Source organism: Bombus huntii, chromosome 4 (assembly GCF_024542735.1).
Source record: "Bombus huntii isolate Logan2020A chromosome 4, iyBomHunt1.1, whole genome shotgun sequence".
NCBI classification, from domain to species: domain Eukaryota; kingdom Metazoa; phylum Arthropoda; class Insecta; order Hymenoptera; family Apidae; genus Bombus; species Bombus huntii.
Genome location: NC_066241.1, coordinates 18,866,667 through 18,893,172, shown reverse-complemented (window position 1 = coordinate 18,893,172; position 26,506 = coordinate 18,866,667). Strand labels below are relative to the sequence as shown.

At 38.1% G+C, this 26,506-nt stretch overlaps 1 protein-coding gene and 1 long non-coding RNA gene across 10 annotated transcripts in view; one reads left to right on the top strand and one right to left on the bottom strand.

Annotated features, from left to right (window-relative positions):
* LOC126864671 (uncharacterized) overlaps positions 1-26,506 on the top strand; it is a 73,749-nt gene that overhangs the window by 23,998 nt on the left and 23,245 nt on the right. For all 9 annotated transcript variants that reach the window (XM_050616219.1, XM_050616222.1, XM_050616221.1 and 6 more), the window contains exons 6-7: positions 5,967-6,474; positions 24,547-24,790. In XM_050616219.1, the coding sequence (XP_050472176.1) occupies positions 5,967-6,474; positions 24,547-24,790 (752 nt within the window). The remainder of the gene's footprint in view (positions 1-5,966; positions 6,475-24,546; positions 24,791-26,506) is intronic.
* On the bottom strand, positions 3,634-5,958 carry LOC126864691 (uncharacterized). The gene is made up of 2 exons (XR_007689301.1): positions 5,135-5,958; positions 3,634-5,064 (listed from the first exon to the last, which is right to left on the bottom strand). It is a non-coding gene; the product is annotated as an uncharacterized LOC126864691 (long non-coding RNA).

Sequence of the window (26,506 nt, the reverse complement as noted above, 5' to 3'; positions counted from 1 at the left end):
TAGTTTTTACGAACATTCGTTTTATCGCATGAAATTTCATCGAATCAGCTCTTTTGTGCGCTTCCAGCTCCACTTTGATTCCGTTAGGTCACTCTTTCACTAGTGCGTTCTTTTTCTTCGAATGTATATGTGATGATGAAAATGTAAAATTTTATACTTCAATGTATACGTTAATGATTCATTAACTTTATGCATGTACCTGAGATTTATAATAAATATGCGCTGAGTATATTTTCTAATAATAGCTTGTTTTGCTTAAAAAAAAAGTTTTATCTCAATATATATAAAAGCGAGATTAATGAATAATGGATAATGAATCGACATTACGTATATTTTCAGATACTCTTCACGTATTACGCGACATACATTTTCTATGTGATGTCGTCTTTATAAATTTACTACGTTGTTTAGCAATGACGAGTACGTTAAAATCATCAAGTATTTCCACAAAAATAATCCCAAAGAACATTCAGGTCAGGAGATCAGTTCAGTGAATCTATCCCTCAGCAGAGATTCGATTTAAAAATTTAAATTTCGTTTCACATTAATTGGAAAATATAATACGTACAGAGATTAATACAGCATGCAGCTGTTTCAGAATTGCTTTCAGAAGCATGTTGAATAGAGACATTTACTGCGTTCGTTAAATACTACATATGATTTTATAGACTTGGATTTTTCTTTTCTAACGTTCTGTATAATCACTTGAACATTCTTTACATTTCCATATTAAACATTTTTTTGCTCAAACTCATTCTTTCTGTAAACGTTTGTAAACATCTAAATTCTATGATTCTCAAATCATTTGGCAAAGGTCTGCACCAAACAAGCGGCAGCTATATGCTTGCGTGACGTCGCACGTGTTGTTCCCGATGAATTATTGCAAATGGACATTTAAGAATCGAGTCAGATTCATCTTTGTTTTTAGCGGGTTTCTCATATTCTGGAAACGCCTTAGGAACGACGTGGCCGAAATTTGGATAAATAGGCCACGTTTCAGCTATAGCTGAATCTTCTTTCGAGAGATCTGTTGCGTTTCTGCGAACGTAGCTATGGTATATTTCAAGGTGTGACTTCAAAGCTACGCTTTATCGAGCTCTTGAGTAATCGTGACGTGTCGCTGTCTCTTTCTGTAGCGATTAAGTAAACTCGATACCACCAGTGTAATGTTGTGTAATATCAAAATTGCATTACGCGTGGTTCGAGATACCTTGTGAATCGAATGAATCGAATTCTCACATTCTGAACGGCGCGATATACGCATACATATATACATATACATATGTATACATACGTACATATATATATCTCTAGCGAATAGTTACAACAGAGAAATTCTGTTTCAGATCACCTTTATTACGTATCTAGTAGTAATATATAGTGTACATAAATAAATAATTAAATAACAAAACATTAGTTTGTCATTCTATTTGCGTTTTAATAATGGGTTCTTTTAAGTTGGAAATTATCCAATAATGCTTTAAGAAAGTACAGTTCATTCAACGAAGTGCATAGGATAATTGAGAGTGATTTTCTTATAAACCTTACAGTTTGTACAACTTTAAGTAACCGTTATCTTCCGTAATCTTACGATGAATTGAACTCAGCAATATATTCCATTCCAACTATTTTGAGTTTCATATAGTTAGTTAAATGAAATTTTAACAGAAATGATTAAAAGAAGGTTTTGGGTTCGAAGTTTAAAGAAAGTTGACATTTTTTCTTATATCTTTCTGAGACTCTCGCAAATGTAAAACATGCATTGAGGAAAATTACAATCTAATAAATAGAACGGTATAGAACGAATATTGACAACAAACGACTAAAAAGAAAAGGGAATGAAAGCAATCGAAATATTATCTATGCTCTTTTACGTAACGAATGAAGAACAGAAGCAGAAAAGGTTGACGAGAATTCCGCAAGCAAACGATTAGGCATCGCACCACCTCAAACGACTTCCGGACTGCCGCTGGAATGAAATAAGATTAATAAGACTCGTGAGGCCGGTACACCTACATGCATACGGGTATATATTTAACCATAGGCTCGTTGGTGAGCGCATGATTCGAGTTCGTGACATCGTACGGAGCAGAAATACATACATATGTATATAGCAGGGTGAAGGAAACCATCTCTTTGAACAACGTCACGCGTAGAATATATATTTTCATACGCGCAAACTTTTTCACTTCTACTCTACCATATTCGCTATGAAACGTCAAACGGCAATCTAAGACATATTTTCTGCAATCGGTCACAGCTAAAAGCAATTTATATCAAATGGTCGGACAAACATTTCACGTTTTCTGTCTTAGTTTCGATCTTTCTTTAAATTGTTATAGACTCGATGGAAACAGCGAGTGCACAATCTACTTCCATATCGTTAGGCGAAAATACGCGTTTTACGATGTTTTCTCGTCGGTTCTCGAGCGCGATATTTTCAGAATTCGAAACTGGTACGGCGCGAGGATTTCGAAAATATTTCTCGACCATCTCCTAATTTTAGAGAAGGCATTCGACGATTCTCCATCATTGCCCCGTTCACGATTATAAATATGATCTCATAACGCGACGTGCCGCAAGAATGAAACTGCATCACAGGGATATCGAGTTGTGTACCCGTTCGCATTGCAATTCGATGTTTTTCCATCTGGTACGATCGACTGTTGTTTCTTTTATTTCGTTCCGAGCCTATGTCCGCGCTTTTGATTCATCAACGTGCTCGCACGAACTGAGTTCTTACTGTCTACTCTTATTTTCTTTCTCATTTTTCATTTTCCTCCTTAAAGCCGGATCGATGAATTTTAAGACAGAATATTACATTGGGTTGTAATTAGTTTTGATCTAAAGTCTTAAGAATTAAAACAATAGGAATATAAGTGATAGGTCAAAGTTTAGGGAGGATGACGCTATTATTTATATTTAAGGATTATCAGCTTTGAATGACACATGCTTGTAAAGTGATAAAGTAGATTCATTTTATCTAACAGGGGGTGTGTACATTTGCTTCGCCTGAAATGTTTCTCAGTGTTTCATAAAAATGAATGAAATAAGTTGTTTTAAAATTTAAGCGTGATACTTGTTAGTATCTATTTCCCAACTCTTTGCTTTTGGTTTGAACGCAGAGTATAAAAGCTCCATTCATCGAAGACTATTTTATCGTGCCTATGCCATTTTAATCAGAGTGGAAAACGATAGGGAGTAAGATAAATCGCAGACTGAATTGGTATTTCTTTGCTTCGTAGAAATAGAACTAAGATAAAGTCGCGAGCTTTCTGAGATTTAGTTTAAAAATTAAGTATAAGTACTATATTTATATCCGGGAGTTTTAAAAAAGTAACGTATTTCTGAAGGCATTTTGAATTTTTATTTCGTTTAATACATGTAAATATTCCACTACAGTCAGAGGTAAAATTAATCTGTACCTATCTTTATTCGTTTGAAAAAAAGAACAAGAATACAGCGTTAAGGTCGACGCATTGCGTGCTCATTGTCCATGCGTGCACCGAGAAGACGATTTGATTTTTCCTGGGCAGACAGAAAAAGAACAAGGTGTAGAGGAACGATTGAGAGCAATTGAGGCGATCGTTCGATTTGGATCTGTTTGACTTTAAGTATCCACTCCATTCTACGTCGTGTCGGCCAATCGCAGACGTTCTTTCGAATGCATAAGTGCGCACTTAAACGTTTGAATCTTCGTCTGTAAAAATGTGACCGGCAATTTTTTCTAAGGAAAGTAACTAACTCATAATATGATCAAAACAATGGTCGTGCTTCCAATAAAGGATTATACATGTTAGCAAGAATGAACCCTTCTTTAACTTTTACACTAAAAATGAAGTAAAGCATAAAAAAATGTATCGTTTGAATATTATGAATATGTATATATTTATTAATATATGATGGTATAGGAAGAATTAAGCAACATATATCAAGAAATATACAGGGTGGTTGGTAACTGGTGGTACAAACGGAAAGGGGGTGATTCTACGCGAAAAAAGAAGTCGAAAATATAGAATAAAAATTTTTCGTTTGAGGCTTTGTTTCCGAGAAAATCGACTTTGAATTTTCGCTCGGTACGCGTGCACTTTATCACGTCTCGTTATAACGGATCTCACTGTAGATCGTTGTCTCGATGGAAAAATGTAAAAAATTAAAAAAAAAATTTTTATTCTATATTTTCGACTTCTTTTTTCGCGTATAATCACCCTCTTTCTGCTTGTACCACCAGTTACCAACCACCCTGTATAAGGAAAAACGTTTAGAATGTAATACCGAAATATTTGAATACTCACTACGAGTTTAAAAATAATTATTACGTATCTCGTTAACTACTAAAGTTTCACTGATCTCCTCGCGACGCCTTTTATTTACACAACGTCTCAAACAATCAATTTAGATCAGATATTTCTCTTGCTTCACAGCATCCGAGTTTAGAACAAGCTAATTATCTTCCCCCAAAAATCGACTATACGTATAATCTCCCAAGGATTTCAATCAAATAGCTTCACCGAGAAACCAGTAAAACAAGACTTGAGTCGGCACACAATGTGCGTACTTCTATAGAAACGTTAGAAGAGTGGTCCATGATCGTGGAATGGTCGAGCGAAACGAGCATGCGGCTTGGAAGCGAGCAGCGACGCCGCGGCCGTGCTGCGTAGCGCTCGCTTCCGCGTTTTCTTCGCCGCGTAACGGGAGCCGCGTGATTGATGATCGAATAGCGTGAAAGCTGCTACGAATTCGCCGCGCACTCTTCCAGAGAACCAAAGGAACGCGTGTGTGCATAGCTCGGTGAAGTTCAAAGCCAAGCGCAGAGTATAAGCGGCGGGAAAGTGTTATACGCGCGGTGATATCAGCTCGACGCAACGAAACCCGCTTTCGGGCCAATTATCCGCGTTCAATTTTCTAAAGCGTCGACGGACGATGCTATCGGCGTTTCGACTCGCTTCACCGACATTTCTGCACGTTTCTCTTTGTGAAGTTACGACGAAATCGGCATACATTGACGCGTCCGCGATCGACTTTTCCGGACTCTGGAAATCGACGATTCCGCAACACGCCTAGCTCTGCGGAGGGAAGGCTGTATTATTTCTGAGAAAATCCTGCGATTCATTCAAGTGGATTGAAACTATACCGAATGTTGAACGTTGGATTTGTGTATGTTTAAATATTTTCCTTTCTTTCGAAAAGTCTTTGATATTAAGCTTCCCCTGGAAAGTAAATATTTTCGATGAGTTCGGACAAGTTTGATTAAATCCGTATATCTTGTTCAATTACTATCTAGAAACATGTCATACGATGTATCTGAAAGTACTTTATCTACAATAATTTCATACAATAAGTTATATATTGTCAATTCATGAAATTAGTAATACATTTTAATGACGAATTTAGAGAAAATAAACTACTCGGTGTTGTAAAAATAGGAATCATAGGATTAAGTCTACGAAGTTGCCAAGCTAAGTAACTATAAAATTCAAGACTAACCGTTTTCACATTCTTTTCTGGAAGAGAAGTTTCTCTTTTCAGTGATTTCACGCATCGAAAACCGTATTTATTAATATATTGGCCGTAACGCTACGTCATGCGAACACTAAATGATTCAATCAAACTGTGATTTTAAGGAATGCTATACGATAGCGTATGAAAGTACGAACTATAAAACAGCGTGATCCTGTTACATACCTACTTGACTTCGGATACACTTTCGTGTATCTACTCTTGTTCTCGTTGCTCGAATCATTCGAATCTTAGTCGTTTCAATTCGAGTAATCGGACTAATCTAACCGAGACAATAGGAGCCGGTTAAGAGAGAGAGAGAGAGTTCGCTGTATTCCGAACGAAGCTTTCGTTTCAGCCGCCTTTTCCGCTACATATGAAAAATCGAAAGGAGGAAAACGCGATATAACCGACCTCGAGAAAAGAAAAAACCACGAAAGCGATTAATTCTATATTGCTTTTCGCAGCGCAAACGGGAGGGCGCCAGTGTCCAGCAAGCCGCCCCTGCCTCCGCAGCCGCCCCGTGTCGGGGCGCTGGGTTCGAGATCGTCGACGGGCGCGTCGGCGGCGGCGGCGGCGTGTTCGTCGCGCCGACGCGCGGCCACAGACCTTGGAAATCCGGCGGCCATCGAGATGGCGAAAGCCCGCACGATGCAGGCCGCCCAGGAGCGCCCGGTCGGCCTGCTCGAGACCGACCTCGACGAGGCCGTGCCGTTGACGACGACGACCAGCGTCGCCGCCGCCGTTTCCGTCTCCGCGAACACCGCCGGCAAGAAGACCAGGAGTTTGCTCAATCTGAATCACACCTCGGCCGCCCCGCGACCCAAACCGGAGCACGCCCTCCACGTACCCCAGTCGCCTGTCGCCGCTTCGCACAGGAGCCCCCGCGACGACGACGCCGCCTCCACCATCAACCAACGGCCACACAAATCCATGGAGTTCCTTCTCGACAAGGAGAACCTGCATTTCGTCAAGGTAAGTAGCTGCCTCTCCGTTCCTCTTTCCCTTGCTATCGTAGTTTGTCAACCAGTACTCCTGATTGGAACCGCTGCACTGGTTGCGAGTCACACAGCGTCTTCGTGTCGCCTTCGTGACACTCGATCGCTGGATCGTCGTTCATTAGGATTAGAGTGTAGAGACGGAAACGCGTTGGACGATTTAAGTTAGACGTAGGTCGATCTTGGGTAGCAAGAGACTGTTTGCGATAAATACGTTAAAGACGAAGGATGGGCACGCCAGGGCCGGCCTAATTAATAGAATGTTCTGTTACAAGGACGAGCTTGGTGCTAATTGTCCTCCGAGAGGGTTGCATCGGTAGCATATGGTAACATCGATCGTACCTTCCGTTTGTAGGTATGTTATTAGATACGTACGAGTACTTTTCAGATATTTCAAGGATCGTTTATCGTCGTTTCTTAAACGTTTAGAGTTAGTAAGGATTCATCGACGACGAGTTTGTCGGGTACAAGTACTTGTTTGTGCCAATGTGTACACTATTCATCGGAGGTTATTGAGTCAAGGGCGTGAATTATTATTATACTTTCGTTAGCTCGTTAATTTAATTAATAACAAGCAATATGTTATTAACGATAGTACGAGGTGCTCCTGTGTATCATTATCAGTAACTAATCTTGATAAGCGGTTAAACGTGATGTAACGTAAGTAATATCGCACGTGATATCGTATCGCGGAAAACGTGATAGCCACCTTAACAAATACAGCTATCTGTTTTATTGCAAACTAATGCGACTATCTATCAGAATTTAATTCCGAAAAGAATTACGCGATACACGATGTGGTCTGATGCAGAGTGTAGATTAAATGGTAAAGGCCTCGCGGAAAGTCGAGCGAGGTCTTCATCGCGATCGCTGCACGATCGAACGTGTTTCTTTTCAGGTTTCTTTCTTCTTCTTCTTTGCGCGTGTTTCTAACTATAACACTCACTTCGATCCGGCGGTTATTAAATCCGCTAGTTGATTCTCTCGTGATGTTCATTAGCATTAAGTGAACACCTACTAGGGGAAATTAGTTAGTACTACACGATTATGCCTTTTAATCTGATTATACCAACGTATTATCCCACAGAGTTAGGTGTGTTCTTAATTTCGTTTGGTCGAATTTCGTGTTAGCTTGAATCGAATGGTTTAGAAAATTTGCTTTGAAGGAATTTTGAAAATATAAAGTATCGAGTAGATTATGCAAACGCATCCTTAGTCGGATATTAGATATATTAGATTTTCTCTCTCATATTCCTTTCGAAGCGTATCGATGGTTTTTGATAGCTTACTTTGAGATTGGTTGGAATATCGTAACGCTATTGTAAGTTTGAACGTATTTCAGAGTGGTACACTTTTGCAGTGTGGTGTAAAGTGCGGGCTTCACCTTTGACATTTCTTCGATTAAGTGGTCTGAAGCGCCACCGATTTCTGTATCAAGCCTACAGTTCAAAACAAGCGATACAATACAATTCTCGATATCTGTGAGAAACGTTCATCCTATAGTCCAGTAACATATGACTTTGAAATTGAATGGATTTTAACTTTCGAAGTGAAACGTTTTGAATTCTCAGTGATATTTATGAATAATAATTGTATACTTGTCTATGGAATTTAAAAACGTTGGCTCGATTGTCTTAAAAATTCAAATGTTTCTTGAAGAACTTGATCTATTGAATTGGTCTCTTTTTCTGCTTCATTAAGGTTTCATTATTAATTTTATAAGAATATTGACAATGAGGAACTAAAATTTAATAAATTATTACGACACGCGAATCTAAATTTTCAAATCGTTCTGTTTTCTTTTTGCAGTTATTGTGTTTTTGCAGCTACATCATACCAACTTGCATTAGTTTGTATTTTAAACTCGACAGAATTGGAAAACATGTCGCGAAATATAACTATTTATCCATGTTTTAATCATTCGTAATATCTGGCATTCGATATCGAAGAAACGATCGTTCAGCGATGACGAAAAGCGGTTTAGCCGTTCGAACGAACTTTTCGTTCGATCGAACAATTCAGTGAAGCAATCATATTGGCTTGGTTCGTAAGTATGTAATTAAAAATTAAAGATGCGGTAGTGCATAAGCTATACGTGATATATAAAAATATATAAAATTTGATTTATGGTTAAAATAATGTGGCGCTGTAGATAGGAGATACAGAGAAGAGTCGTCAAGGGGAAGAGGAATTTCAGCTGTGTTTTGTAGACTTAACAAATTATTTTGTAGGGTTTTATCATGCACTTGTTTACAACGACTGTCTAAATTTATTTTTGACCATTTGCTATCAGCGCATTGGCACATTTGAACGCTTGAATCCGAAAGATGCAGCCAGCAAGGGAAAGCAATTTATTTCTTGGTGGCCGCTACGATGGAAATTGAATTTTATGCTATTGCACGAGCGATTTTAATCGACGGAATCAGCTAGATCAGGAGATGAGTGTGAAACCGCCGAGGGCTGATCCCACAATTTGACCGCTGCTAATTTTGTAAAGTGTTAGATACTGGGAAAAAGAAGTATATGTGATGAAGAAGTATAAGAATTATATGTGATAAAAAGTAACACGAAGATAGCTCAAGGTTCGTGGTCGTGAAATTGATTACAAAGAAGTAATATCTCGCCAGGGAGAGTTAATGCAGTTTAATTGCTCTTTATAAGGCTGCATCAAAGGGTTTATCAGACTGGTCGAACAAAGCAACGATACAAAGCAACTAATATAAAGCATTTCGTATATACACTCGTTATACATATAATAAAGGATGATCTTGTTCTCAGAACTGGGTTCATCTCTATGAATTTTCAAACGATATTATTTCTTTCGTTCACGACAAATGCTAATTTTGATGACGATCACTTTTAAGAAACGAGGAAAATGAAAAAGTCAGAAACGTACGAAATTTATAATTTTGTCCAACACTGTGCTGTACTTACTTCATACTATGAAACTCACAATATGTATATCTTCCATTTTCATAGGACGATGATACCTCGACCGATATCTTGTAGGCAAACGATATCCAATGCAACAAGGTCAGCGGTGTGTGCAAGTTCCAATTCGTGTATAATTTATTGACAATACGCGCAAACTTTTAAATTTGTTAAAACGTGGTCTAAAGCCGGCATGGTCAGATAATCGCGAGGTACATAACATTTGCATTTTACATGCGCGTTGCAGTTTACGCTTCAAATGAAATTTTACATTGATATCGAACGATAATAAAAGCTCCATTTTCCCTTATCGACTGGCCAAAGAAACGGAGCAAAACTTTCACAATCTCGACGTTTACCTGCGACTTTCAGCCAACGTATCGGGCATACATCAGCATTACGGACATATAGCTTGCCTTATCCTGTATGTACCTTTGCCGTTGTTCGCGCGAACGGATTCGCGAGATAAATCTTTTAGAATTTGTATCGAAGTAACCTTTTCGCAGTATGAAACAAACTAGTAACAATTGTTCAATACGCGATATGAAGTCGTACAGGGTGTTTAAGGAAGGAACATTATTGCAATTTGGAGCTTCCGGACGTAAAGCGTCATATGCTTTTTAACATCAGAGCTACCAACAATTAAAATATTGAACTTGTAGCAAAGAAATCAAAGTGATAGGTATTACAAACAATCACCTAAATCTCAAAAAATGCAACTATTTTTATGAAAAATATGAATTGGTTATTTTGCCCACTCTGATAATCTTAATAATCTTTGTTGATAAATTCTTCGGTTGACCAGTTAAAAATTAATGTTCAAATTCAAGTTTTGCAACTAATTAATTAAAAATAAGATAGATATTTAGACGTTATTTCGACATCGTGCGTATTCGACTAAGTCGCGTAAATCGGAAGATTATTCAAACAACCCATAAACAAATTTGCAACTGGCTAACAAACGCTATTCTAAAGTAAGCCAAACGCTATTTTTCTGTACACTTTCCATAACTTTAAATATCAGTTTGATCGCAGTAAAATGCATCGCGCAAACGAGCATTATTGCGCAATACGTCCACCTAGATCCAATCGTGAACTGCTCTGGACAGTTTGCTTCGCTGTTGATCCTAATCAAGTCGACTGTGAACGAAGCTGAGAATTTAGATTAAGAACGTACAACGTGGTCTTCGTCAAATCGGCGATAGTTACCTTTATCCGATGTAATAGGAAATAGAAATTCTCTATTGCGGATAAATTATTTTAACAAATTTCTTTATAAAAGAAGAAAAGATAGAATAAAATTACAAATTACTTAATCCATTTGCAAAGGATGACAAAACAAAATGATACATGCATCGTTAAATAAGTATCACACGAACGACGAGTCAGACATGATGTGAACAGAGCTTTAAAGCTTTAAACTCGTAGTTGAAAAGGTTAAGAACGCCTTCGGCGATGACCAAAGTTGATGAGTAGAGGCAGTAACGACGTTTGAACCAGTTGACGACGTCTTGTTCGCTCCGCTGCTTCGTCAGTCAGGCAGCGGACTCTATTACTGTTACTCGTAAAAAGATAGGTGCATCGATCTAGCAACTATGAGGACAACCCCCGATATAATTACTCCGCGACGACCTCGGCACTTTCTCGTCGCGCTCGTTTTGATGGCATCGTTAAAATCGGCTCCATTTAATAAGACCGATCGGCGGTCATTCGATTCTCTATTTTGCTAAACGTTGACCCGATGAAACACGTCTCCAGATAAATATCCTACATCTCGTTCGATATTTTCAACACAATTGAAGAAATTGCGGTCACGAGGAATCAGCTAAACTCTTTTAGTCTTTTTTACAATCTGCTCCTTTAGTTTGAATTTTTTTTCAAAGTGGAAATGAAAGCTACATTTTTAATAAGGGTCGATAATTATAAGGTTGCGCTAAGATTATAATCGATGATGAGCGAGCATCGTGGAAGCTATCCTCTTCGATCGTTCGATTCAAGAAGTTCCTTGACGATTGGATAAATGAAGAGAATTATTAGCCTTTGAAACTCTTTTTGTATATCTCGCATGACATGACTTTCAAAGTTCCTCTTATCTTCTCGTTTGTTACATGTGGCAGAAATATAACGGGATATAAATTTAATTTTGTTGTGTAATTAATTTTAATCGTACACGATATTTACGGCAAATATTGCGTATTTAACGCGATAGTGTATTGTAGACTGCAATACAGCGATGCAAATTGCATTGTCTTATTATTTTTCGATAGATCTAATATTTGCTATTTCTGATTTTTTTCTAAACATATTATGATGTCGAAAGGGAAAAAGTCTTTCAATAACCAAGCGTCATTCGCAGGCACTAACTACGTAACCCCATTTCAACAAAATCCAGTCACCAGAAGCAAACGAAAGCTCGTATACTCGTTGCAGACAACTACGCTGACGACAGTGACTGAAGAAAACACTTTCGAATTCATCTCTCGGCGTGGAGTCTCATTTACTCTACACTCTACCTCATTTACTTTCACTTGTCACGATTCGCACTCTTCCTCTCGAAATCCGACGCGCTTTTCGCGCTCGCGTTTGCGCGAACAAATCGCGAATGTCCTAACTGCCTTTAACGCTTATTTTTCCACCATGTACACTGTTTCTGCTAATTAGTCTAACTTATATTTCAATTTACTCCTTCGATTCTCGTTCGCGCCGTCCTCTTTGAATGCGTTAGCGAATCTCGCGTAATGATACCAGCCTACTCTTTTAGACTTTTTACAACTTTCCCTCGAACAGAGTCTGCCGCGTTCGAACAACGCTCTTTGATGCGCGTACAATCGCGCTTTTCTACTCATACTCCCCCATTTTTCGTTCTTTTTCAGTCATAGTTCTGCACGATGGAAACACAAGGAAAGAATAGGCACGAGACGAAACAAGAGACAAAGAAAGAGATCACGTTTGATGAAAAATAGAAAATGTTGTTCAAAAGTAATTGAATCGAGGGAAAAAAGTGCTTGTTTCTAGTCCATCACGCAGTTCTCGATCGATCGATGTTCGGTGAACGTTATAAACAGAGCGAGAAGAAATTATCATCCTTGCATAAGGCTTCACACTAACGTGGATCGAGCCACTTCGGTGGTCCGTGTATTTTAAGCGATGCTTGTAATTGCGTTGAACGAACTTGTGCCCTCGATTTTTCGTTTCGAGAATCCTATCTTTTGAATATATCTGTGCAAGATATTAAGAAGAAGATGGTTCAGAGATTCATCGAAATAACACTTCAACCGATCTATATTTTTTAGACTCCTATTGTTAATCAAGGTTTGCAGACGATTGGCAATTCGATGCTCTAAGATTTTGCATCTTATGAGGATTTCTAGATATGTAATACGTACGATCTTTTGGGCGGGGTCACATCAATAGGTGTCACCACTTAATACCTTACTTTATAAAAAAATATTTTGATTTAAACCTTACGTTGTTTCTATCTGGTATAAGTAGATTTAATCTGCAGACGTCCAGTTAATCTGACACTAACTGTAACTATAATTTCGTTCCGATAAACGGAGCTCTGCCGCAGTTGCATAACGCCCGATTGCTTCGGTTTCGCTGCGCGCGAGTAATGGGCGATACATGTTCATGAATAAACAATAGAAGAAACGTACTTTCAGTAGCAACAACGTTGATATACGAAAATACTCATCTACTAACCTGAAAAGTTCTTCCCGTTTTTATCCCTTTCCACTTATTCGCATCAACCAGGGATCCAGATTCAGGGAACATTAATTCCTGTTCTATATTTCTTCTCCTTCTTTCTGGGAGGTCGCTTCGATGGCGCCCTCTAGACTTTGGCCCGCTGCCAGCTTCTCTTCTTTCCCTTTTTTGGTCGCCTTTTCCAACGTCGCTTGCTGCTCGTTTGTTACCCCTTTTCCTTTTTCTTCCCCTCGTTTCTTGCTTACCTACGTTCTTGTCGAAACGATTACGTAAGTTTTTCCGCCCTCGGATCGAACCAAACAACCGAACGTTTTCACGACGCTTTGAGCATCTGCGGCAGCCATTTTTGTTTCTGCCGGAAGCAGGGACAACGTGACACGGGAGGGACCCGTTGGTAGCGTGATCTCTGTGGAAAGAGGAAGAAAAGCCAGGAATTCGACCTCCGAGGCTACGGGTCGATAACCCTACGCGTTTACTGTTCGCTCTGACTGTTGGGAAGAATAGAGGCACGTTCGATCCACGGAAAAATGGGACGTTTCGTGAGTCCTTTCTGCTGATTTAAGATCTCGTTCGACGGAACCAAATATTAGGCAGGTTTTTCTGTAATATTATTCGTTTGATTGAAATAAATTCGCACGCTAGATGTTGTTCGTACACTTACAACTCTTTTTCAATATATTATCTCGATTCTCTCAAATTATTGATTGTTGAATTGTATATATGTACCGTACCAAACAAAAGTATTAGCGGAGCTGGCATTTTCGTGCAAAATTCTTTGTAAAATGTTTGTTTTTTTTTTTGTAAAATATAACCATCGACTCTAATGTTTAAGTGCATCATGGATCATGAATTTTAAAAATATCCGTAATAAAAAAAAACGGTAAAATACACATAGAAATCCGTTTTCGTCGGGACAAAAGTATTGAGACTCGAAAATTTTGTTATTACGTGTATTCTACCTAAATGTTTCCAATTTTGGCGCATTTGTTATGTCGCGGGAAGTTCCTCTATTCAAACTGATCGTCATCTTTTAGAGTTAGTTCTTTTAAAAAAGAAACAGAGATTGCCGAAATAGAGATTGTATTAAATTTATATGAGCGAGGAAAATTTAATTTATATCCTCGGGAGCTTGCTGACCGGGAAAAGAGAGAAATCATCGATATAATAAAAAAAGAAATTAAAGCTGCATCCTCGGATATATGATATGATACAGATACGGTATAAAGAATTCTGAGGCGGTCCTTTTTTTAAATTTTAATCTTTTGTGATAAATTGCGTGGAAAACTGTTACATTCGCGTGCTTTTTCGTTGTAATTATGCTAAAAGTTTGAAGAAATAGAAAGAAATACGAGTGGATGCTTTTAGAGAGTTTAAAAACTAAAAATTACGCGTAATGGCAAGTGGAATCACTTCTATCCAAGCCTTTTTAATTAGAAGACTATAAACGCGAGTGAATTTTCGTGTGCAAATAACTTTTAAACTATGCAGATGCAAAAACGCGATGCTTTAATAACTCTTGAAAATTACTTATGTAGGCATTCGTCTTGCTTACATTCCATTTCTTTAGAAAAACATACATTTGCATAAACATTCGTAGCCTACTTATAACCTATGACTTGTAAAATTGTAGTGGTAACATTAATTCAATTGTGTGGTATTTAGGTAACCAAACTTTAGACAGAAACTTTCCCAACTTTCTGTTATAATAATATGCAATATGGATACAAGGAAAGAAAATATTTAGAGTTGGAATTCATAAATAAACGCCTGCCATTTTTCACTTTTTCCTCACTCGGCTCGTGATCAATCGCTTCATAGTTCTCTCTGTGGAATTTCAGTGAACTCATTCCAGGATATTAAAAAAGATTGACTTTCGTTGCTCAGAAAAGGGTATTCCCAGCAGCTTGCTGATCTTATCGAATTCAAAGGGGTAAACGGTCGATTTACAAGAGGCAGCTGGTGCATTCGAAAGTGAAGAATATTTTTTGTATGTTGGTTGACGGCGTAATGGTTGGCATAGGAGAGAGTTTGAAATCGACGATTTCAAGTGTCATATCCTAGTGCTGGTATCCACTGATTTAACAATACTGTACTATCTCTTTTTCTCTTTTCCTCCTTTCTGATCTCTTTGTTCTTCAGGCATGCCGTATTGATCGGCGAACACTGGCAGTCGAGTCGGGATAACTCGGTGTTGGACTTACACTTATGTATACATACACAAGTATGTGTTCTGGTTCCTGTACGCCGCGATATAGTTATGCAGGCATAGAAGAATTAACTTTTGGATAAAAACAAATGTGATGTTAGGTGCAATAATGACTTTATGACTCCAACAAACTACAAATTACAGTATCAACAAATAACATTTTATTTAAGATAAATCATTTTACCTACTTACGGGACGATTACCTACTTTTTTTTAGATACCTACTTATCTTTAAGAATAATTAATATTTTATTTTTATTCTTAAGAACCAGGTCATAGTTTTATCACGTTATTTCACACATTTTACTGTACTATAGCTAACTGTAGGTGTATTTACGAGATAGTACAACTGCAGTTTCTTTTTAACGGAGTCATTTAAATCTGTTTGCAATATCGTCATTAAATTATTAATTCTATACTTACGTTTAAAACTATAATATTTATATCCAAATAAATCATGAAAGAAACAACAAGTCGCATGAGCTTAAAGGTGATCGTCCTGTGATTATCACGTGACAAGTACGTGAACTAACTGAATGCAGACAATGTGAGTGCGAGCATTTCTCACCAAACCTCGAGATTAAGCTCTGAATGGAATAAAGTTGACGGTTATCAAGTCGAAACGTGACAGGCAGCTTATTTGAATGACGCGTTCATGGACGATGATGTCGGCACGGAAGTATTCGCGTTACGCGCGCCGTTAATCTCCGGTCTCCGGCTTGATTTTCGTGCAAAGCACAAGTAAAGTGTCGGTTGTTTCGTGCTCGACCACGAGTGGCTCCGCTCGTTAGGAACGCTCTTTCGTACGTTTGTATGTACCTTGCCGCGACTGACATGAATTTCTTTGAGCGAAAAAAAGGTCGTCGTCGGTGTTTTAGGCAGACTTTAGCGAGAGATATTGATCGATGAATGGGACGAGGTTGTTCAAAATAGAATTCAAAGAGTTCTATCTTGTATCATGTGGAAAATACATCGTCAATGATGATAATGACGAGAACATCGCATTTTGTGAGAACGACATAATTTTAAGTTGGAGATAAATTAGTACGAAAACTAATTTTTTTTATATGTTTTATTCTTAATCTATCGACGTCTTTCTCTTTGTGTCTGTAATTTATTCTTCTCTCCAACAAGTAACAATAAATTTTATAGAATTTGTCGGAATCACTCTTGTCGTATATCATATTGTCCTTGTTAACGAACTTTTTTGCAAAATTCTGTTTAAACTTTTGATAAACACGCTTGATTTATATAGTAATTCTGTATGTTCCTTACAAATCATGCGTAGGTCTTTTGCTCTTGCGAAACGGAGATCATTAAACTTCAGACTAGTTAGGAATGCCGAAGGCTCCCACAAAAACACCTGCTAACGTTGGACTTCTGCTTGGACACTTTATGATTCTAGATTTCTTCTGTCAGATTCGTTTCAACATTTCTAATTACGTGTATCAGCCTGTTATAGATCGCAATGTGCTTACTTCTATAAATTCAATAATTCATTTCTAAAGTGTGTTGCGAAGCTCGAATGTTCTATTCGCTAATTAAAGGAGAAAAGGTTGCTTTGTTTGCACAACTGCGCAGTTGCATCGTTATAACGTTGTAACGATGTCCTTGTCTTATCATAAATACATATTTCAGTAATTGAAAACGCTCCGTTGTTAGTGTAGTTTACGTGTTGTGTGTATTTTACAAATTATCTACGTATCATTCAACTACCTCTCGCGTGTTATATACTGGTTGACAACTGGTTGACAACTGGTTGAGAACCACCTACCTTAGATCATTTCTTTGTAATAGCTTATATAAATATAGATATCCCCGATCAATCTAGCGATTCTCCACTATGTGAGTACTTTTTTTCACGATAATGCATTTTTTATTACTTCCAGCAGATTTTTCACCAGTGACTAAATCAGTCTTTACTTATAGAAAATTTTCTTGTCAGCTTCGACAATTTATCTCAAATCGGCATACTTTTCGTATCTCGGATGCCTAAAAAAGAAACGATAACGAGCCAGCTCGGACAAGCAGCTTCCGACTGTCTAGCATGAAAGTTCTGGCAATTCTATGAATACGTATGCTCGTCCTTCGACGATGTTGCAGAACTGCTCACCGGTCGGAAGGCGGGCCAAATTTCCGGTTTCGTTTGCGAAACGCTGCTGCGCCTAGCCAACAGCCATTTATCTCGTCTCGCGTAAGCCACAACGAAATCATGCCGCCTTTTCCGTACCTCGCTACGAATCGACTCGTATCTCTGCACCTGCACTTGCGTGCACACATCAGCCATTACACGCGGCTGCACCTGTCAGGTGAAAGGAACTCAGAGAAAGGTTCGACGGTTTGGATCACGGTTATGTGTCCTTAGTCTTACTTAGGGTATTACATTTTCATTGCGTTTCAGACATCGAACATTCAGTTTTATGTATTTCACAATTGCGATATTCTATTCTTGGGAAGATAATTCCGATTAAATAATTGACCTCGTAACCCTTCAATGAAGAAGACTTAGCTCAGCCCCAGAATATGGGACGAGAACTGGGTCGAATCTATCGGATACAGAAAGCAGTCGGTGGACGGAACGACTCGCGAGGAGAGCGACTTCGACAAAGGGACGCGCTCCTTTTGAATAGCTTTCAACGTACAGCCAGCGTGCGTCGTTATCATGCCGTGGAATTGTTCGAAAAACGGATGAAATTTCCAAGTTAACGAGTTGTTCTTGGCGCAGATCATCTAAGCAAGTTAGAAATACATACTGAAAGTCACGAGAGAGCATGATTGAGAAAGTCACAAAGGAAGATTATTTTGTACAACTTTGATCGAGTTGTCAGAAGATCTTTAAAATTTGAACAAATTATGTATAACGAAATTGCTACCAAGTTTATATATTCCTTAAAATTTACACAAGGATTTTAAGGAAAATATTGATTTCGCGCCGTTTCAACTGATTGAGACAAATCGAGATATTCCAAATTGAAACGAAGAATGATTTGGGTGGGTATTTTAATTTCTATGCTTATTTTTCAAGCCATCAACAACGTTTTCCTCCGCCTATTTTTGCGAAATTACTTTCTGTAACTTGCCGAGTACAATGCTAGCAATAAAGTGACAGGAGCTAGGTATAGTGGGCAGGACGTACACGTGAAAGTGGCAAGTGTGAATACCACGTAGGTATGTTCCTCGAAGGCCGAATGAGAATCCGTAATGTGTGGGCGCTCTTGGGCTTTCAGCCCACGTGCAACTACAACTACAGCTAGCGTTGCCACGTGCAGTGTCGCATACACTAGGGGCGCGTAACACCGCCATTGATCCCCCATTACGGTGGAATTTACGGATTTTTTCATTCCCCTTTGACTTTTATTAATGACCGTAGCTTTACGATACGGACGAAACATCTACTATTTTTGAGAACTAATATTTTAATTAACAATTTTAACTACAGACGTATAGTCATAAAATGTTTACTTTCTCAGATTACATACTTCAACTATTTCTTTGTATTTTTGCTATCTAATTTTCACTTTAAATATCTACACTTCCGTCACTCAGTGTAATTCCACATTGAACTCAACATATATATATATATATATTTATATTGTACGATTCAACCTCGAGCATTTCGAAATGAATGTTACTCACGTAGAAGATACTTGGTCGTAAAGTTGCTGCGTGCGTTAGTTGGTCGTACGATCGATACGCCTTCGATACATCCCTGGCTATATTAAATTTTTTCCTGTCGACACTTCTGCGACCTCATATGGTATCCATTGAAGCATATTGCGCAGCGATCAATCACCATAGGTATTTGCAAATAGAAAGCTGATATTTACCATAATTACTGAGCTATCGTTGTGTGATACATGCGAGTGAAATATGCGGTTAAATAAGGCTGCGTGTGACTTGCATCAGAATCGACAAAATATGCGTATAGAGTTTCTTACATCATTACAAGGTAAATACGGTACTTGAGTGATTCTGCCAAATGACTCACGCAATTAATTCCTTGGATTCAAACACAAGGAGAAACAATTTTTCCTTTAGTTTCTATCAGTCTGAAAATCTAACATCTATTTCTCTCTTTCTCTGACTTTGCTTGTACGGATCAAAGCACGAAGCTTCTTCTTATAGAATTAAATAAAATTATGAAGACGATACGTCTATACGCACTTTTGTACACATGTACAAAAGTTTTCTTCAATGATCTATAGGTAGAAAATTCCTAATCGTAACCTAATCGTTCATCTATCCGACGAACTATAATATATTCTTTCTTCTCAAGCCCGAATAAGACGCGAGTAAACGGAAAAAGTTTAAGCGGAGAAAGAAGCGTTCGTTGAACTTTCGCCGCACCGGTGCGAGCTGTAACTTCATTAGGCTGTTTACTCGTTACCATCCACTTTGCTTCTAAGAAATGATTTCGCTTCGCAAAATGAACCGCTTCGTCCCCTTTGACGTGTTGCTTCGAACTTGCTTTATTGCTACGTCGTGCCTCGAACGTGAAAGACTTTCGCATTAATGGACCGTAAAATTAGTCGCATCGACTTTGAACAAAGTTATCGCAACCTCTGAGCGACATTAGCCCTTAATTGATGCTATCAACCTAATAACAATATCGATACAGGTGCGCTCTATAATATTTTTTGCTCCACTATACCCATGGAATATATTGACAAAGTTTAGGTGGTTAAACTATGAGGCACGTTGTATATTTTCGTAACATTCACGTATCGTTACCAAAAAAAATTAACCAAACTATCCGGATACTTGTGAGCAGTCGTGTATGTGCCCAGCACCTTCGCGGACACGCTTGGAAACCAACTTTAAAGGCTTCGATAATATCAGCGTCCAATCGATTCGCCTCGATCGGATGGTGAAGCAAATTTAGAGCACAATGGCGAGCAGCATCCTCGAGACGCAATACATATCCGGCACATTATGGTCCCTGAGAAGATGGCAAAGCGGCGCAAATGCAAGACAGGCGTCGCGAAGCATCGCGGATGCACATGTACTTACTTACCGCGGCGTAGAAGCCATCAGCGAGGTCTTTGGCCGCTCTAATGGCGGATGTAGCGTCTGTCTTTAACGTGGCTTTCCCCTAATTTGCGTCAATTGCCGACACGGATGCCAACCGGGGAGCGTAAGAATAGAAAAAGACACGGCAGAGACGCGCAGCGCAAAGTACGTCGTAAAGTAATTGAAATTACTGTCTGTCACCGCGTCAGCCCCCGATATTCTGACATTCGAAACGAGCCAACGCGTATTACGTAACGCTTACTGTTGCACTTGGAAACCGTGGTTCAGCCTTACTGACCACTGCTGCTCGTTGCTCGCAGACGCGGAAATGCGGGTGTCCCGCGTTTCTTGCCAATAGCATTCCGTCAGCTTCGAGGAACGATGCGTTACCGAGAAACTGTGACATTTCATCGTGCCTCGAAATCGCTCGCTTACTTTACTAGTAAGTAAATATCGCTTTCATTTTAGCAAACAAAAGCCTTTTAATGTTTGAAGAAAAACTTTAGCATTTTTTAAATTACGTACATTTTATTATATATACGTACAAATTACAAATTTTTTCGTATTCTTCTTAAACTTACGAAATTTATTCGAACGATAGAGAAAAGAGATTGGACCAAAAGTGACCCAGAGAACGTAACAGAATTAATGCGTCCGGACATGTAGTCGCGTTGACACGTAGGCACATATAGCTATCTATACAAGTACATACGCATTAAATTTCCCTTTGAAGCGTTTCCAACTACCGTCTCGTCCTATCGCGTGCAAGAACTTTAGCTAGCACGCTGGCTTTCGTTGTAAAATATTAGGTGGGTGTGATATATTCTTTCTATCTTTCTTAACATAGCCCTCGTTATATATGGTGATCGTATGCAGTTTTTCATCGCGTTCATGCTGGGCATCCGCAATGATCACGATTGCAAATGGACGTCAATATCCACTATGGTTTATAATCGGTATTCATTTTGCAATTGAGCAACTGTCGACCGTTAATGGTTGAAGCCGTTCTCATCGGGCGTCGCGGTCACCCTTAAGAACTAGGTATACATTGGCCGAAAGAATCCCCTTCTATCTCTGTATACTGGTTTCCGTTCTCTTCCATCTTGCCTTGACCTTTTTTGAACGATGCTCCGTTCTCTCATCTTTACGTGGAATTTTCAAATTTTCTGTCTTATTTGAATTGGTAATTATTATGATCCTCGTCTTTAATTTAGTATTTTCATCTATGTAAAATACGTTGTATTAACCCTTTAATTACGGAGAAGTTTCGCTTGCATCGAAGAGACGGGAAATTTTTACTCTTTTTGAAAGATCTTCAAACAAAATTTTTCGAATTTAACAGTATGAATTTAATAGGAAACGATTGGGTCGTAAAAATATAAAGATGGTGTAAAAACGACCTAGTTGATCGTCACTGGAAAGAGTCTCAGCCAGTTAGTTTGTTCGACGAAGTTGCAGGCTGAAAATAACTTTTTGCCATTCGAGCAAGCTCTCCGTTCTCATGAGCACGCATATGGTAAACCGTTGTTGGAACGTTAATATAACCAAAGGAGTACACGACGTGCGTAGGCCTGCCACGCGTTCCTCTGTCTATCCTTTGTTTTTCAACGGCATTAGGTCCCGTTAGCGTCTTTGTATGCCATATGGAAATTTCACGCGAACACTCACAGAGCTCGTCGTTATGCATTTCACTTGTGCGTGCAGGACAATGCTATCTTGGAATGCGTGCTGCTTCGATACGACTTTGTCTCTTTCACGCTTTTCCTTATTGACATCGATATATCCTTTTTCTTCTGTACGTTGTATCGTCTCGAACAAAAATTATATTATTATTCCCTAAATAAGTTAGACGGATATTCGATATTTTTAATTAACCATAAAGTGGATCTAAAGTTAACGAAAAATAGGAAGGGTATTGTAAAAGTAAAGTGTTTGGTTGGAAGTTTCATATTCATTATAATAATATTTTGATGAATGTTAATATTTCTTATATTAAAAATATATTGAATATACCACAATAATAGATTAAATCAAGAAGGAGATTGGAAATTTTGGAATAGTAGAGTTTGGTGGTCTTTACTTCTGCAACATCCTATGCCCTATACAAATCTCTACAATGGGCGCGTTAAGATCACCTTTCAATCCCTCGGAACGAATTCATTGAAATACGACGAGACATTGGCAATGCTAATGGCCGAGTTAACATACAACCGTGTTCACGTGTCATATCGATCGTACGAACGTCGTTGTATGACTGGAGAGAGCTTCAGCCGAGTTAAGGTTAAAGACCGTGATCGATTTTGAAAGGATTGTTAGCTTGTTTGACACGTTAACAACTGAAGAAATGTTAAAAGATTACATCGAAGAATCAGCATTACAGGTCTGTACGTATCTAATTTTATTGACTGTAAATCATATATATTTATTTATTTATTTGTTCATTTATTTATACCACAGCATAGTGAGAGATAGTTTTATGTTGTCTGTACGATTTAGATATGTATCTTGCTTTTTTGGAAGGAAATGTTAACTTTTAACCTCTACAGATTTGATACAGACTGCTTCATGCAACTGGGCGAAGCTATATTTCAAGTATCTAAAGTCTTTAAGTATCTCTACAAAAGACACAAATGATCAACAAGTTCGATTTAAATGTTATCTTGTATTAATCAGATATTTGTTCATTAATTATATGTAGATATTCGAGTTCCTATATGCGAACAAAGTATTTTAAAAATTGCGAGGAAACAATCATGCCAACATACATAGTCACATACAGAAAACATTATTTTATTGTTCAGTTTCGCTCCAGGGTTTATATAAAAACATAAACCACAAAGAACCATCTGACCTTATTTAAAATCGCTTGACTTCCATGCGCTTCCCACACGGGAATCACAATCGACGATTTCATTCTACCTTTCATTTGGCCTTCAACGCAGGTATCCTATGAGGTTGCCTCATTCTACCGAAGCTACGCCCCCGCATTTCCAGCAGGAAAATTGATCGATCATTTTCCGCGCGCTCATCCGCCCTAGCACGCAAGCTCCGTGACATTGGAAAACGCTTTTAAACGGTTATTCTCCCGAGTAGTGCTTTCCAATGAGTGCGTATTGGATATTTCAGTCGGCCTTGATTACTTCCCTGGCGTCGTTTGACCATGATGTGTTGGGCCATCGATTCGTGTCTTTAATTCTGTATAATTTCTAACGTTGTATACGCTTAGAAACTACGTGTTTCATATATTTATATTTATTTAATATTAAATATATATATATATATTTGACTATTCTAAATGTAATATTCAATCTAATATTATGAAATGTATTTCAACATTTATTTACTTCTCTTGTACTAAAATCTAAAAGAGAGCAAAAGTTCTATCGAAATTATTGTACTATAAGAATATTATATAAGTAGGTAACTTTATTCATAGCAGAAATGTTACATATTTATTCGTAGTACTTTACACCTACACTTTATGTAATTTCAAAGAGTTTTGTAAGGTCTTACGTAATATCTGTAATATTCTGTAGTATTCTTCTGTTATTAAATTACGACATAAAGTATTGTAGCAAAAGATATTACTGGAGAGCTTGAATATAATTTACAAAATTGCGTAGAAGATGGAGCAATGCTCCACGGAATTTAAAATGATTTTTGTGCTTCGAAACAACGTGCACCTTTTCTTTAATATATTAATAGAATTACAAAATATTTAACGGGCAAGAAATTCAAGCATGTAATAGAGACAGATTATATATACATGTTGCTTTCGTTCATTATAGTCAATTGTGAGAAAAAAGACCTCATCGAAAAACAACGATTACGTTACTCGAACGTGAATTACGTATCATGAAAGTCATAAACAGGATCGCGAGGTTCTCACGTTTAATATATGGGATATGTTTAATAGGGTATTTTGCTAAGAATAATTGAATAAATTAGAGCGAATAATTTCAACGTTGTATGTAAATTTTCAGCTGGTATGTTTACACGGTATATCTACGTAAAATTCACAGTATATTTTTAAAAATTTATAGTAATTTTTTGTTGCCACATCTGTAACCAGTGCAAATTTTAAATTGTCTCAAATCGTCCCTCTGCTTATGATGAAAAGAAATTGTAAATTCTCCAGATTATAAAGCAGGAATAATTGCACGAATTTACTGATGAAAAAAAATTGTTACTTTACAGCCGCCGGAGAACGAGTTGCAGAAAGTTGGCGAACGCGTGCCCAGCGAGCACGAACTCAGAGTGCAGAGGTCTCTGCAACGACTGAACGTCCCGGATTGGTACAAGAATTCTCCCGCGGCTCGCGATGGTTTCCGCTTAAAGAGGCACTCCGACGCGTCGCAACACGGAGGATGGCGTGCATTGGGCTCGAAAACCACTTCCCTCTCGTCCCTTTCATCGTCTTCCAATAGACAGCCGACTACAGGTAAGCATCCCCTTAATGATCTTTTTATATTAATCTTTCTTGTTCGTGAGTTTGTTCGTTTTTATTTAAGATATTTCTGAGGATTATTGAAAAATAAATGAACAAACACTCGAGTACGAGTCCTCAAATGCCGTGAACAAACATTAAAGCACAAAGCTTTAAGATTATATATCACAGAGCTCAATATTACTTTGTGCAACATCTTTTGAATATTTATTCACGATTATTCAGAAGTGAATGCAGACTTCTAAAGATATTACTCCGTAAAAGCTCTTTTTTGCGAGAGAGTTTAATGGCTCTTGCTTTGAAATTATATAACATTGACTGGTATAAGGATCTCCTAAAGAAGATTCTCTTAACGCTTCAGACATAACAAATATAATTTCTCACAATCTTCCTTGAGATATACAATTTCTTTTGCTGTAAAAAGAAACCAAAGAATATTAAACGTAGTATTTATTATATCTGGAATACCACAAATTTTAATGCAGTTCTTTACGATGCTTTATGTTAGTATAAAGGAATTCGTGAATACGTGCTTACCAAACATTACATATCGTTTTTTCTTAATTTCCTTTCCTATCTTTAATTTAATTCTTTCTGCTTTCTCGCTTCACACTTTATTTGCCCCCAAGACCAAAACTTCTCCCCGATCTCCTCACTGCAGTTGGAAAACAGTTTAATATGAACGGAAAGTAGCCAAAAGTTGATATCAAGTTCTTCGAAATGTTATGAGCGAAAGAAAAAGAGGGCACAATAGCTGCCCATTGGGAACGATTCGCAATGAAACGGCGCAATACCGAGCAAATCGAACTCTTCTTCGAATGAAAAGGCGAGCAACGTCCGAAATAGCACGTAACGAGAGCCGAGTATCGGCCAATTTCATTTATCCTCGTGTCTGCATCTGTCTCGCTTCTCAAGCGACATAGTCTCGCGGATATTCTCTGGCTACGGTGAGTAACTGCTAATAGGAAGTGGCTAATAAATTTAGCAGGGTAGGTTAACTCGATTAATTCGGCCTTGCCGGGTAGTCGTCTGCTAACGACAAAGTCGAGGTCTATCCCGCCACGTTGTTGGCTGACTGCAATAGCAGCGCAGATCCCTTCTTTCGCAGGGTGGCTGGGAAACGTTCAAGGACGTTTCTAACGAGAGAATGCGATTTGTTAAGGGAGGGCTCTAATTACCAGATTTAAAGGGCTGGTGCCAACATGAGCTGCTGGCGCGGATCTGATACTCGGTTGGTAGTCTGAAAAGGGCAAAGTTCGTTGAGACACTTTTTTTAAATGACATCTGACCACGATTCACCATGCTCTCGGCAGTTTTGATTTTAACAGATTTATGGAAGATTATCTTTTGTAGTTTTTTAAAAGATTATAAATTTTATTAATCTTCCCCTCTTCTTCCCTTCTTCTTTCGATTGTTATTGCATCTTTCGTATTGATTTTCGTTGTTCCTTCTGATCTTAAGAAAACTCGTAATTGACAAACGAAATTCTTTTTTTATTATGTTTTTTTTTTTTAATACAGACCTGATGATATAAATCTTTCTAAATAATTTGAGATAAATTTTTTTAATTCTCGCATAACTTGTTCATTGTGAAAGTTAAAGTTTAGATTTTAAAAAGAGTTTAGTTTTTACAGAATTAGTTTGATGTTTCTAGAAGCTTAAAAATAGAATTGCCATATCTTAACGTTATTCTTAATCCTATTTTTGCGA